Raw genomic sequence first — 14634 nt, 5'->3', positions numbered from 1 at the left:
TAGAGGATTTTAACTAATGGAAATAATCCTTTAAAGTTTTGTTGAAATTGTGAAATCGTCCTAAATTATAATACATATTTTTATATGTGGGTCATTTGGGAATTAAAAAAATTTAATTTGGTTAAGGAATAAAATAATGAATATCAGTACATCATATGTCTAAGCCTGTTGATAGCCATCAATATAATGTCATTGTCTCATCTTTTTAAACAGATAGGTTAAAATAATTCATTGTTTAATAAAAAATTTTGTTTGTATAATTAATGAAAAGCTGAAAGTAGAGGAAACATGGTAAAGAGAAAAGCAGAAATAAGTTAGAAAGTAGAACTGTTACACTGAAGATAGAAAAAATGTATACATTCCTAGCAAATCCAATCAAGAAAAAAAAACCCCACCTTAATGAGGTAGACTTAATACAAACCTGTCAAAGCTTATGGAGTTGAACTGAAACTAAGAAGAAATCAAGAATGTTATAATAGTACCAACTATCAAAAAGGTTTTTGGATCTAATGAATTCAACCATGAAGTCTTTTATATTTTTTAAAAAATTTCCTTGTATTAAAATATACAGAACAAGGTTAGAGAACAAAAGCATTTAAAAATACTAATGAATCTTAATCACTGAGAATGTTAAAGACTGCTATCAAATCTAGTTAAAGGTCTCATCTACCATCTGCCTACTACTGTGAAGTTGTTACATTATGAAGAAATTTATTGCTGTATTTTATCAGATGTAATTGGGGAAAAATGATGCTCTAATGCTGTTTGATCAAATTTCGTGCCCATTCCTAATCAAATTAATTTAAAGTGAAAATAAAGGAATACTTTAATAGCATGACAGGAAGAATATTCTTAATAGCTAATACTAAATTTGTTTTTTAAATAACCAGATTTAAACAGAAAATGCCTATAAAACTGGTTACCATTAGTCTTTAATTCAACTTTAGTTCAACATTGCTGCTTAGTGTGGTTTGTAGATTGGTGCCAGTCCATGAATTGCCTGTTACTGTCAAGAAATAAAAAGAATCGAGAGGAAGTGTTTAGAAACTTTTATAGCAAATTGATGTTTTTTAGTATCAGAAAATGACACTTAGACATGTGTTTTGTATTTTGGGTTTATATACCTTTTCAGTTTCATTTTCCTAGTTTTTTTTTTTTTTTTTTTTTTTAGTTTGTAAATTTATTTTTTATTTATTTGTTACCTATTAATTTTTATTAGTATTAATAAAATGTTATTCTGTAATGAGTTGGAAGTAGGGAGAACTGACCATAGGTATTTTGAGAGACATTGCTCTGAATCATGCCACAAGTAAAAGAGTTAACGTTTGAAAGAGACAAATGTACCACTCACGACTCATGAAACCACATGTTTTGTACCAAGAAGTCCACTAGAAACTAGTATAGCAAATAAGAGTTAGTAAAGTGGTCATGTGTAAAGAATATTGTAGCTTTAGATTTGGAAATTTTTTTTCAGTTTTATGATATTGTAGGATTTCATCATGAAGAACCAAATTTATTGTTTTAATGATGAGAAGTAATATTAAAGAATAGCAGAAATGCCAGTGGTTCAACACGTTAAAAGATGTGTAATAATGGGAAAAGGTAAAAAATCTTATTGTGAAAAAAATTTTGATGAAAATGTGAAATAGAAAGCTATATGCTAATGTAAATGGACATTTTAATCTAAATGTTAATATGTATGGTAACTCAGTTAATGATTTAGCATATTTTCCTTTAAAATTCTTGTTTTAGAGAACAGAATCTTGGCATTGTCTTCCTCAAGAAATGGACTCATCCTGCACCTTGGATACAGCCCAGACTGGGTTTAATATGAGAGAGAAAGGGACTGAAGTGACCGACTTCACCTCTTTGGAGGAAGGTATATTGACCCAATCAGAAAATCAAGGAAAGGATCCCAACAGAGACCTCTTATGTTCTCCGTTGCTAGGTAATACCTCTTTATTTTTAGCTAGTAGTAATACCTCACATTTACAAAATACACACGGGGGACTCCAAATCTTGCGTCCGAATCCTTGAGTTGAGCTCTGTAGAACTGTACTCAAATGTGTTAGTTTATTTCTGGTTTTTCACACTGGCCAGCTGGTCTAGTTACATTAAATATGCAATTGTTCCTCATTTTATCATTCTCTGTTGCTCTCAGAAGGCATAGAAGCTTTCTTTCATGGATATGCCTCCTCAGTCCTGACTCTGGGGTTTTTCCTGGGGGTAACCACATGTGTTATCTTTTGACTGCTTCTCTCAGCAATGGAGGCTCCATGATGTATGAAAACCAAACAGAAAACAAATGTTCATGCTTACCTAATTAGCTTCTTAGAACTAGTTAAGACATTTATCATTATCCTAAGTTTTTAGATCCAAACATTGAGATAAAGAGGTTAAATGACTTGTCTGAGGCAGATCTTCCTGCTTTCTTCTGTTTAATATGGAACTAATTTATTAGCTCTTTACAAAAGATAAACTTTAAGTCCTTTTCAAATCATCAAGGTAGGAGATAGAATTATACTCTCATTACTTTAGATTGCTGCACATATATAGGAAAGCTTAGGCAGTATGATAATTTCAATTTTTTTATGCCTAATTCATAATTCAAATATTATTTTGTTTTCCTTCTGTTTTCTTCAGATTTTTAGTTTCAAAAATTGAAGAAAATGCAACCATCACAGATTTTATAGTTAACCTTTGTCAAGGGTGTGGGATTCAACCATAGAGGTGTCTTAACAGAATTTTGTAGAGGAGCATGAATTAGCAGTTAATCCAACAAGTTCTTTTCAAATGCTATCCAAGTAAAAAGTATCAGTGCCAATATATTCAGTGATGTAGATCATCAAAGTCAATTTTAGTTTTATATTTAAAGAAAGACGTTGACAAGAGTTAGAGTTCCCTTGAAGAGGAGGTAACATTGATAGCATATGAACGAAAAGACTTTGCTATGATCAGATGTTTGAAGGACTGTCATGCTAAAGATGAAGCAACTTATTTTTCATTTATTCATTTATTTAGCAAATATCTAAGTGCCTTTTGTGTGTTATACACTAGGAATATATAGAGGAAAGCTGTGTTGTCTTTTGGAAAGACAGTACAATAAAAGGAAAATAATAGTACCATAGGCTGAGTTAGATAATGGTCTACAGCAGGGGTCTGAAAGCTACTAGTCACAGGCTGAAGCCTGATTTTGTACTGTCTGTGGGCTAAAAAAGGTTTTAGCATCTTAGAGGATTGTAAAAAACAAATGAACAAAAGAATTACATGGGGCAGAGACACCATGTGTGATCAACAAAGCCTAAAGTATTTACTCGCTGACCTTTTATAGGAAATGTTTGCCAATTCCTAGTCTAGAGTTGAAAATCAGAGAAAGCAGTGGCACCTCACTCCAGTACTCTTGCCTGGAAAATCCCATGTATGGAGGAGCCTGGTGGGCTGCAGTCCATGGGGTTGCTAAGAGTCAGACACGACTGAGTGACTTCACTTTCACTTTTCACTTTCATGCATTGGAGAAGGAAATGGCAACCCGCTCCAGTGTTCTTACCTGGAGAATCCCAGGGACGGTGGAGCTTAATGGGCTGCCCTCTATGGGGTCGCACAGAGTCGGACATGACTGAAGCGACTTAGCAGCAGCAGCAGCAGAATTGAAAATGAGACTACAAAACTTGTAGGGAGGCTGTTTTCAACTAGTAGAGCCATTTAATAATGGGATATAGCTAATAATAATAATATAGCTAATAATGTTATATAGCTATATAACAAAAAAAGGTGAGCATTATGTCACAGCAAATAAGTGAAGTTCTCCAATAGAATAGTTTCAGCATTGGGTTGGAGATTCTGCTACATAGCTTGAGTTATACAGCTCCAGTTTCTCATTTACTGTAGATACAATAGAACATTTTAATAATTAGATCAGATCCTGGGATCTGATGACCAGAGGAAATTTCATCACTGTGACTTTGTTAGGCTGGAATCCAGTCATTGTAGAGTGGATCTCATCAGTGGCAAATGTCATGATGATGACTGTGGCCGGAACGGTTAGATATTTCAAAAAAGACTATCCAGGCCAGCAACAGTTGTCCAGGTGTGAGGAAATGTGGGGTCTTTGTTGAAAAATCTTCACGATTCTTAGAGGAATGAAAGATTTCTGTTATGAAGGTTTAAGACTGAGCTTATTGGCCAGAGCCAAGGAAGAGTTGTACCAATTAGTCCTTGGTGGTAAATGTTACTGTTATCTTTCAGTTTCCCATTTTTTATTAATCCATTTATTAAATAAATAATTGTATTCTGAGTGCCTACTAAGTGTAGGAGGTACTTTGTAGCAGGTATTTTGCTAAGCACTGAGGATATAGCTCTGAGTAAAGCAGACATGGAATTGGTAATCAAAGTGGGAAGCAGACAGACTGAAGATTAAAACAAGAGTGTGACAGTTATGATAGGGAAGGAATGCAGTTTTATTATAGGCATTGTGAAATCAAGAAGGTATACTGTAGTCACAGTATTACATTCATATTTAAAGCACATTTCAGTTTTAGCAAAACATCACTTGTCTAGTTAAATTAATATGAGATAGAAGACTATTGGTTTCATAGATTTGTTTCTGCTAGTGTTTACTTTTTTGTTTTTGTAATTGTATAAATACTATAAGGAATAGGAGTTTATACCTAGTTGTACATATTTAGGGATGTTAGAACTTATTTAAGGTGACATTCAGGTATTCACAAGCATTTTTTTCCCTTTAAATTAGCAGTTTTCAAACATTTTGCCCACAGGATTTCCTTGACACATTTAAAATTACTGAGAACTTTTGTTGACGTGGCTTATTGATGTTTTCCAATATTAGAAATTATTAAAACTGAAAAACTTTAAAAATGAGTTTATCAATTCATTCAAAAGTAGCAACTCCATTGATGTTATAAATTAACCTGGTTTATTAGAAAAATAACTTTCAAAATCAAAAATATTTAGAGGACTAGTGTTGTTTTACTTAAAAATATGTAATGTCTGACTTATTAGAAGACAAACAGGTTCTGATATCTGCTTCTGCCTTCAGGATGTTGCTCTATCATATGTGATGTAGCTCCTGGGAAATTCCATGGTATCCTTATGAAATAATGAGAGTGAAAAAAGCAAATGATATGTTAATATTATTTTGAATATCACTTTGACCCAGGCATCTTCTGGGAGTATCTTAAGGATGCTTGGGAGCCTGTGAACCACATTTTGATGTAAGATGGAAAGAAACGATCGTAATTGTTAGGAGCATTTGCTAAAAAATATAGTGTTTAGGTCTAGATTGTACTCTGGCATATAAGCTATTTGAATGTGGACAGATTACTTAATATTTTTTAAGATTTATGGTCATGTCTCCCCAACTATAAGATGACTGTAATAATACCTATACTTCAAGGTTGTTATGAGGATTAAATAAAATATTAGGTTAAGTGCCTGCATCTTGTTGTTGTTTAGTCGCTCGGTTGTGTCTGATTCTTTGTGGTCCCATGGACTGTAGCCCGCCAGGTTCCTCTGTCCATGGTATTTTCCAGGTAAGATTGCTGGAGTGGTAGCCATTTTCTTCTCCAAACTTGGATCTTAATAAATGGTATTTGCTGCTGTTGTTACATTATCATACTAATGCTTGTAGAAAGTTCCAGATGGCAACATTTAGGTTCTTTAAAATATTATATAAGCTAAGCAGTTAAATTATCAGCATTCCCAACATTTTTATATTTGAAACTTTGCAGTCCTACAGGACAATTTTGCTTCTCCTGATTTGCCTTTGCTGACATGTTTGACAGAACGTCAAGAGTTTGGGCCTGATTCCTTATTTCATCAAAGTGAACTAGATTTTGCACCTCTGAGGTAGGATGATTTATTTTTGTACTTGCATATAACCTTTTTACTCTTTCTTTTCTTGTTCTAAGTTGTTACTAAATTAATGACTTGTAGTGAGACTTTGGGTGACAAGGCCTTAAGACACGGTACATGTTAATTTGGCAGAATAACGTGTGTAAAGATGAGGCAGGGGAGTGTAGTTTATTTAAAAATAATTTCTAATGTATTCTAGCATACTAGGCATATTTTAGTTTAGAAAGCACACTCGATTTTCTTCTTTATATATCTGCTGATTTGCTATCCATCAGCCCACTCCTATTCTGTGAAAAGCATTCATTTCATGGTCACTAGCTTGTTTGGCATTCTCATTTTTGTCAGCCAGTATTGAGTGAACCTAGTTATCTCTCTTTCCTGTGTAGGAGATGCAAATAGGAAGTAATGAAGTAGCATGATTTTTCTAATAGATGTATCTAAATTAAGTTATTCCAAATTAATGTCTTTTAGTCATCATGAGAGACAAGTCTCGAATTCTTCAAATCATATTTGGAATTATCCAAGAATATGTTTTCTTCTTTTAGAAATAAAAAAGACAATGTAAATGAAAAACTATAAATGTTTACAGAGTTAAAAACCTCTGCCCTTATGCTGTGTTTTACTTTAAAATTACTTTTATGAAAAGTGTTCTGTACACAGTAGTCAACCAATGATTAGGTTATGTTTTGTTTGAAGAGTAGATCACTTAAGTGGTTTTTAAGAACATAATAACTAGTAAAAGAATTAATTAATGCATGTTAAATGAATATTAAATTATGGTAGGTAATAAATTGCATATTTTAAATGGTAAAGTTTGAAATTTTCATTTAAAGAATCATCTTTGGGGCATAGTATTGTTTTGAGAGAAGCCTGAGAAAATATCAGGTCATAGGATGGTAGTTCATCTTCTGTCTACAAAAAATTTGCTGCATTCAATCATCAGCCACTCTAAAGGAATTTGAAATTAGAACTTTTTCAACATACTTTTCAAATAACCTCAATTTTAGTAACATCAGTTTTGCATTTTTTTCATATTAGTATTTAAAAAAGATAAATGTTTTTAATGTGTTATTTATTTATTTTTAACTGTATATTTTCAGGGGAATTCCTGGTAAGTCTGAAGACACTGAATGGTTTTCTCGACCGTCGGAAGTTAGTGAAGCTTTATTCCAGGCAGCCTCAGGAGTAGCATCAGACTTAGTTAACAGTTGCTTTAGTAGATCTCAGCACCCACTTATAGGTAGTACAGCTGTTAAGTCTCAGCACTCTTTATTAACTCCTGAACAAGGGACTAAAGAAGAGACTGCTTCATCTAATACACTTGATCTGAAAACCTGCGAAGACTCTGGTAATTATGATGCTGTTTATTCATATATGTCATGGGAGACACAACAAGTTATGCAGGAGCCAGCAACCAATTTAGCTGATAAAGATCACGTTTCTTTTTCAACTGCATCTGATATAAGTGATGAATACATAAATCCTAGAGGAAGTGACAATTTTGATGCTTCTTATTTATATGCACAGTATGGGAACCAAGGAACTTTACAACAATCAGAAAAATATTTAGCCAGTAAGGACCATGATTCTTATTCAGATTCATCTGACACAATTGATAGAAATAAAATTCCTAAGGAAAGTGACAATTTCTCTTTTTCAAATATGCCGTGGAGCAAGCAGGGAGCTTCACACCATCCAGAAATATATCTAATCAGTAAGGATCATGTTTCTTTTCCACATGAAGTTGCTCCTCATTTTAATAATAAAATGCCACATTCTTTCTGGCATTGTTTGTTGGGATCAGGAGGAAGCGAGGTTCCCTTGATGTCTGATAGTCATTATTTTGAGAGTGTTTGTTTAAGGGCTCCTGTTGAGAATGAGGTGAAACAAAAGGTGGATTCTTTGGAGAGTTATAAAAGCAATGAAGAAGATCTGGGGAAAGGATTATCTCAGTGTTTTGAAGTAAAGGAGAATAGAAATACTTTAGTGTTTTCAGAGGTGCATCCCAGATCTTCAGAAATACAATATATTGAGAATGTTGTAGTTCCTGATAATTCTGTAGAAGTTTCAGAAGCACATATACTCTCCCGGGGGCTTGATACCTCTACGATGGAGATTTCTGGTGGTCCTCTTCAGACTATTAAATTCAACTCAAATGAGACATCAGAACAACTGTATTTTCAAGAAGAAAGAAACCAAGAGGCAACTTCTGTTTTTGATGGGGAAAATGTTGGTGCTATGAAAAATGTAGCTTTTCGGGCAGTTATTGCCTCTATTGAACCTTCCAAGAAGGAGAGTACAGTAAATGAAATCCAAACTGACATCAACAAATCTTTAACAAATGACAGCCAAGAAAGTGAACCAAAAAGTCCAGATCCTTCCCTGTTAAATTATGATGAAAACCTTTTATTTGATAAACTTAAACGTCCACGCTATCAGTCTACTCCTGGGGTGTTTGAATCAGGAGCTTCAAAATCATTGTATAAAAAAGATGATGGTGATAGCTCCCTGTACTGGCATCACAATTTAAACTCAATCCCCAGTGCTTCTCAGGAAATACTGATTAAGCCACTTTCTCTTAGTCCAGAGCTTAAGCCATCATCTTCTTTAAGTGAAAAATCTCTCAAACAGGCTGTTGGTCTTGGCAGAACATGGTCAACTTTATTTCAGTATGGTATAGACAATGAACAGTTTCTTCCCCTTGGGAAGATAAAGTCTGTTTCTGCTCTTGACCTTGCAGAGAAGTTAGGATCTTCAAACATTATTTACCCAATGAAAGTATGGACTTCAGATTCTTTGGTTTCACAAGATTTAAAGCAGCACAGCTTTGAAGAAGCAGATTCCTCAAACTGTATTTTGGGTAAGACTGTAAACTCTAGTTACATCATTGAAGGTCCATCTGCAGCTGTAGGAAGCGGCTTTTCAGCAAACTTGGTGGCATGTGATGCAAAGTCACAAGGTGCTTTACCAGTGATGAGTAATGCACCGTTAATTGCAGTCGGCCAAAAGACATTGCTGAAAGCTGATACGGGCCAAGGGGAAATTCCTCGGCCTTTGGGAGCCAGGTCCAGTTTTACTATACATACAATTATGCAAAATGACTCGTATTTTGTAGAGGGCCTGCAGGGGAAGGCTGAATCTGACATCTGTACTCTGGACGATGATACTGAATGCTGTAGCGTAGATGAAAATGCTGTTGTATGCAGTAAAAGACAAGAGGTAAGGCAATAAAATGAGTATTGGGGAGAGACATGGTCTTCTTCATTATTGTTTTAGGAAATGGTATTGTTTGTTTTTTTTACTTTTTGCTGTTTCCCAGATATGTGACCAAGGTGACTTGACCGGTGAGTGCGTTGAGCTAGCAGGTTTAGAGAATTTGCTTGATGATCTAGAGATTTGTGACAGCTCCCTGCAGTGGCAATCTACTGTACGGCTACCATCTAAGGAAGACAGCAGTTTTGAAGATTCTGTAAGTCTTTCTACTTGACATTTCTTGTTTGGTGGGGAAAGAAATTTTAGTTGAAAAACGGGGATGAGAATAAAGGTCTATTTATATCCTCTGATACCAAATTTTGATGTGTAATCTGGCTTTCATATGATATCCAGGAGTATGCTGCATTAATTTATTAGAGGTTGGCATAAAAGAAATGTTTGTGATTTGTAGACCATGAGACTCACTAAGTTCTATGGTGCTTTGGGAAAAAAGGTCAGCCTTTGGAGCATCCAGGCCCTTCATATTGAAATATCTTAACGCTTTCCAATTGTGCTAGCAAGAACCTCTGGGATGGTGTTAAGATTAAACTCATTCATGGAGATACTCAATTGTGCTTTTTCTACCCTCTGGCCTTCAGTGTAACAGCCCTTGGAATAGGCCTGGAAATATTCATGTATTTCTGTTTAGAAGCCCCTGAAAGATTTTAATTTCAGAGATATCTTAAAGTCAAAATTTTGTTTTATACAAGGCTTGATTTGCTTGGACCCTTGGCTCTTCTGACTTTAATGGTTCTCTGGTCCCGTTGCCCATCTGGTTTCATCTGACACTGTCAGCCCCGCCCTGAGTCCTGTTACCTGATGATATATCCTTACATTCTATTAGTCATCAAATATAGTTAGGTTACATATATATGGTTACACATATATATACACATATATATGTACTTAATGTTACTTTCCTTTTCCTATTTTCCCATGTGTAAGATAAATATGTCATTGGAAAGCTGCTAGTTTGAGTTGCAATTATATTTTGACCTCTAGGTTCGGGTAGTTAAAAAGACAAAATGAACAAAAATATTGTGATAAGCTTTTCCTTTTATTTCAGTTTATTGAATTTATTTACAGATAGTAGAATTTATTTATAGGTAGTTTTATTTTCTTCAACATTCTAGACATTTTTACTTCTATTTTTCAATTTAATAACAATGGGGATGATAATGATAGCTAATGTTTTGCGCTCAAATACTATGCTAAGAGGTTTACTTTATATATGATACCTCAATTCATTTAGTCCTTTGGTCAGTCCTATCAGGTAGGATTATAGAGATACCAAGGGAACATTTCCCTTGATACCAAAGATGGGGCAATACCAAAGATGGGCTCAATAAAGGACAGAAATGGTATGGACCTAACATAAGCAGAAGATATTAAGAAGAGGTGGCAAGAATACACAGAAGAACTGTACAAAAAAGATCTTTACAACCCAGATAATCACTGTGGTGTGATCACGCACCTAGAGCCAGACATCCTGGAATGTGAAGTCAAGTGGGCCTTAGAAAGCAACACTACAAACAAAGCTAGTGGAGGTGATGAAATTCCAGTTGAGCTATTTCAAATCTTAAAAGATGATGCTGTGAAAGTGCTGCACTCAATATGCCAGCACATTTGGAAAACTCAGCAGTGGCCACAGGACTGGAAAAGGTCCGTTTTCATTCCAATCCCAAAGAAAGGCAATGCCAAAGAATGCTCAAACTACTGTACAATTGCACTCATCTCACATGCTAGTTAAGTAATGCTCAAAATTCTCCAAGCCAGGCTTCAGCAATACGTGAACCATGAACTTCCTGATGTTCAAACTGGTTTTAGAAAAGGCAGAGGAACCAGAGATCAAATTGCAAACATCCACTGGATCATCGAAAAAGAGAGTTCCAGAAAAACATCTACTTCTGCTTTATTGACTATGCCAAAGCCTTTGACTGTGTAGACCACAACAAACTGGAAAATTCTGAAAGAGATGGGAATACCAGACCACCTGACCTGCCTCTTGAGAGACCTGTATACAGGTCAGGAAGCAACGGTTCGAACTGGACATAGAACAACAGACTGGTTCCAAAGAGGAAAAGGAGTACGTCAAGGCTGTATGTTGTCACCCTGCTTATTTAACTTATTCGCAGAGTACATCATGAGAAACGCTGGGCTGGAGGAAGCACAAGCTGGAATCAAGAGTGCCGGGAGAAATACCAATAACCTCAGATATGCAGATAACACCACCGTTATGGCAGAAAGTGAAGAAGAACTAAAGAGCCTCTTGATAAAAGTGAAAGAGGAGATGGAAAAAGTTGGCTTCAAGCTCAACATTCAGAAAACTAAGATCATGGCATGCGGTCCCATCACTTCATGGCAGATAGATGTGGAAACAGTGTCAGACTTTATTTTTTGGGGCTCCAAAATCACTGCTGATGGTGATTGCAGCCATGAAATTAAAAGACTCTTCCTCCTTGGAAGGAAAGTTATGGCCAACCTAGACAGCATATTAAAAAGCAGAGACATTACTTTGTCAGCAGAGGTCCATCTAGTCAAGGCTATGGTTTTTCCAGTGGTCATGTATGGATGTGAGAGTTGGACTATAAAGAAAGCTGAGTGCCAAAGAATTGATGCTTTTGAACTGTGATGTTGGAGAAGACTCTTGAGAGTCCTTTGGACTGCGAGGAGATCCAACCAGTCCATCCTAAAGGAGATCAGTCCTGGGTGTTTATTGGAAGGACTGATTTTGAAGCTGAAACTCCAATACTTTGGCCACCTGATGTGAAGAGCAACTCATTTGAAAAGACCCTGATGCTGGGAAAGATTGAAGGCAGAGGAGAAAGGGGATGACAGAGGATGAGATGGTTGGATGGCGTCATTGACTCGATGGACATGAGTTTAGGTGAACTCTGGGAGTTGGTGATGGACAGGGAGGCCTGGTGTGCTGCAATTCGTGGGATCCCAAAGAGTCGGACATGACTGAGCAACTGAACTGAACTGATTATCATCCCCATTTTACAATTGATATTTAGAGGGTTAAGGAACTTGCTGGTAATCATTTAGCAAGTAGAGGAACTAGTATTTGAAACTATCCTTGTATATATACTTAAGGAATATACCATAAATTGCCTCCCTGTTTAACTGTTCTTCAGTGACACCAAAGCCAAGATTTTGCATTATTTTGGCAAGAATGAAGGTCAAAATTAGTTTTAATAAGAATGAGAAGCAAAATATCAATTTTAAACTTAGAGTTTCTTTTTGTTGTTTTTCTTTCAGTTTTATTGAGGTATAATAAGTTTAAGGGATACAGTGTAATGACTTGACTTACATACATTATGAAATGATTACTGCAGTAAATTTAGTGAACACCCATCATTTCATAAACATATTAAGGAAACAAAAAAATTTTTTCCTATTATTAGAACTCTTAGGATGTACTCTTTTAAAACAGCATTGTTAATTATATTTACAGTTGAGTTTCTAATTTTTTTTGATAGAACTACTTTTGCAACGTATGTCAACTTTTCATATAGATAAAGTATATTTGAAGATGTGAAGATATATATTTACTTAGTTAATAGTGATGTGCGGAGATTAACTCTGACACAGCTCCAAATTGTATTTGCCCTTAACTGTAACCTTAAGTATATTTTTTTTAGTCCAGGGTGGATGCTGTTTTCTCTGTTGTCTTTCATTCTTAGGTCTCTGCTATAATCTGGGACTTACATCATGCTAAATATGAGAGAAGCAATGAGCCAGACATGGTAATCATCTTTCTACATGGCTCAGCTTGCTCTCAGGAGGTCTGCCTACTGCTTAGTTTCTTCCTTATTCTCATCTGGGTCTCAGAAGAGTCGTTCATACTTGTTTGTCTCACTTTGGTACCCATCCATCATTCTCTGAATGATTATTTGGGTATCCACTTACATATGATGTAGGCTGGGGCTGTGAAGAGAGTGTGGAGAATTGGAGTCAAAACCCTGTTCAGTTACTTTATTGGCCTTGTACCTTGGTCAAATGATTTTGGAGGTTTATTCTCCTTCCTTGTCTACATAAAGAAATAAGCAGTAATAATCAACCTCAAACATTGTTATATTGAACGGGGAAAGGTATGTAGCCTGTATATAGTGCCTGGCTGTTAGTTCCCTTTATTTTAGTGAAAGTAGATCAGTCTATTACCAGGGGTTTCCTACTCTAATTTGTTATTTTGTTCTTTCTCTTGCCTTGTTCCTGGAAGCATACTACATTCTTTTATCCTCTATAATAAAATACTGTTTTTGTATCCCTTATTTTGGCCGTATAACTCTTAACTATTATTTAAGGTTGACTCCTTAGATCTCTTTCTTTTTTGTCTTGTTGGTTCCCTGTCCATCCCATGGGCTTCCCTGTAGCTCAGATAGTAAAGAATCTGCCCACAGTGCAGGAAACTGGGTTCGATTGCTGGGTCGGGAAGATCCCCTGGAGAAGGAAATGGCAACCCACTCCATTGTTCTTACCTGGAGAGCCCCATGGACCGAGGAGCCTGGTGTGCCCCCGTTCAGGGGGTCGCAAAGAGTTGGACACAACTGAATGACTGACACTTAGCAAATTTCAAAGAATTTGTTTCCACTCAAGATTTTCTGTGTGGATGATCATCATCTCCATTTTTAGACCCTAGTATTTTTCCTACATAGACCCATATACTATCTTGTATGACATTTTCTTGTGAATATTCCCATCATCTCAAAATTTACCTTGCAAATCAGAATAACTTATCTTTTCTCTAAAGTCAGAGTGACTTACAGATTTTCTGTTCCTCTAGAGGTGTTAACATTTCTTGGTTTCTTTATTGTCATTGATTCTATCTTCATTGTTGATTATAAACTAGGAGATAAACCAATCTTGATTTTTTTTCCCCTTCTAACTCCCCTAATTTTTAGTGATAAATATTTGTTGATCTCTTAAATATGTCTCATCTTTTTCATTCTACATTTTATTACCTACTCTGATATCTGTATATTTTGAAGCTTTGAAATTTTATTAAAGTTAAAATTGGAATAGAAATGGTTTTCCCTATGTTTAGAAGCTTTAGGGGGAAACTGCTATTAAACACAGTGTGCACACACGAGTATTCATCTATCGCATATGTGATGTATACAGTTGACCTTGAACAATGTGGGAATTAGGGGCACTGACCCTTTGCAAAGTTGAAAATCCATAGTTGGCCTCCTGTATCCCCGATTCCACCAAATCTAGGATTCTTCCACATCCCCAGATTCATCCAATCTTGGATCACGTGTAGTACTGTAGTATTTACTGTTGGAAAAAAAAAACATGTATAAGTGGACTGCTGCTGCTGCTAAGTCGCTTCAGTCGCGTCCCACTCTGTGTGACCCCAGAGACGGCAGCCCACTAGGCTCCGCCATCCCCGGGATTCTCCAGGCAAGAACACTGGAGAGGGTTGCCATTGCCTTCCCCAATAAGTGTACTGCTGCTACTGCTAAGTCACTCCAGTCGTGTCTGACTCTGCGACCCCATAGACAGCAG

General features: G+C 35.9%; 1 protein-coding gene across 7 annotated transcripts in view; it reads left to right on the top strand.

The window, feature by feature from the left end:
- Positions 1 to 14634, top strand: part of ALMS1 (ALMS1, centrosome and basal body associated protein) — a 190536-nt gene that overhangs the window by 40594 nt on the left and 135308 nt on the right. For 5 of the 7 annotated variants that reach the window (XR_003513293.1, XM_027554877.1, XM_027554878.1 and 2 more), the window contains exons 3-6: positions 1753 to 1948; positions 5748 to 5865; positions 6972 to 9090; positions 9191 to 9340. Coding sequence is in view for 6 of the 7 variants with exons in the window: in XM_027554877.1 (XP_027410678.1) it covers positions 1753 to 1948; positions 5748 to 5865; positions 6972 to 9090; positions 9191 to 9340 (2583 nt within the window). In the remaining variant the exon portion in view is untranslated. The remainder of the gene's footprint in view (positions 1 to 1752; positions 1949 to 5747; positions 5866 to 6971; positions 9091 to 9190; positions 9341 to 14634) is intronic. The other 2 variants (XM_027554879.1, XM_027554880.1) reach the window with 2 other exon arrangements.

This window comes from Bos indicus x Bos taurus, chromosome 11 (genome assembly GCF_003369695.1).
Source record: "Bos indicus x Bos taurus breed Angus x Brahman F1 hybrid chromosome 11, Bos_hybrid_MaternalHap_v2.0, whole genome shotgun sequence".
NCBI lineage: Eukaryota > Metazoa > Chordata > Mammalia > Artiodactyla > Bovidae > Bos > Bos indicus x Bos taurus.
This window is presented reverse-complemented; position numbering and strand designations above follow the sequence as displayed.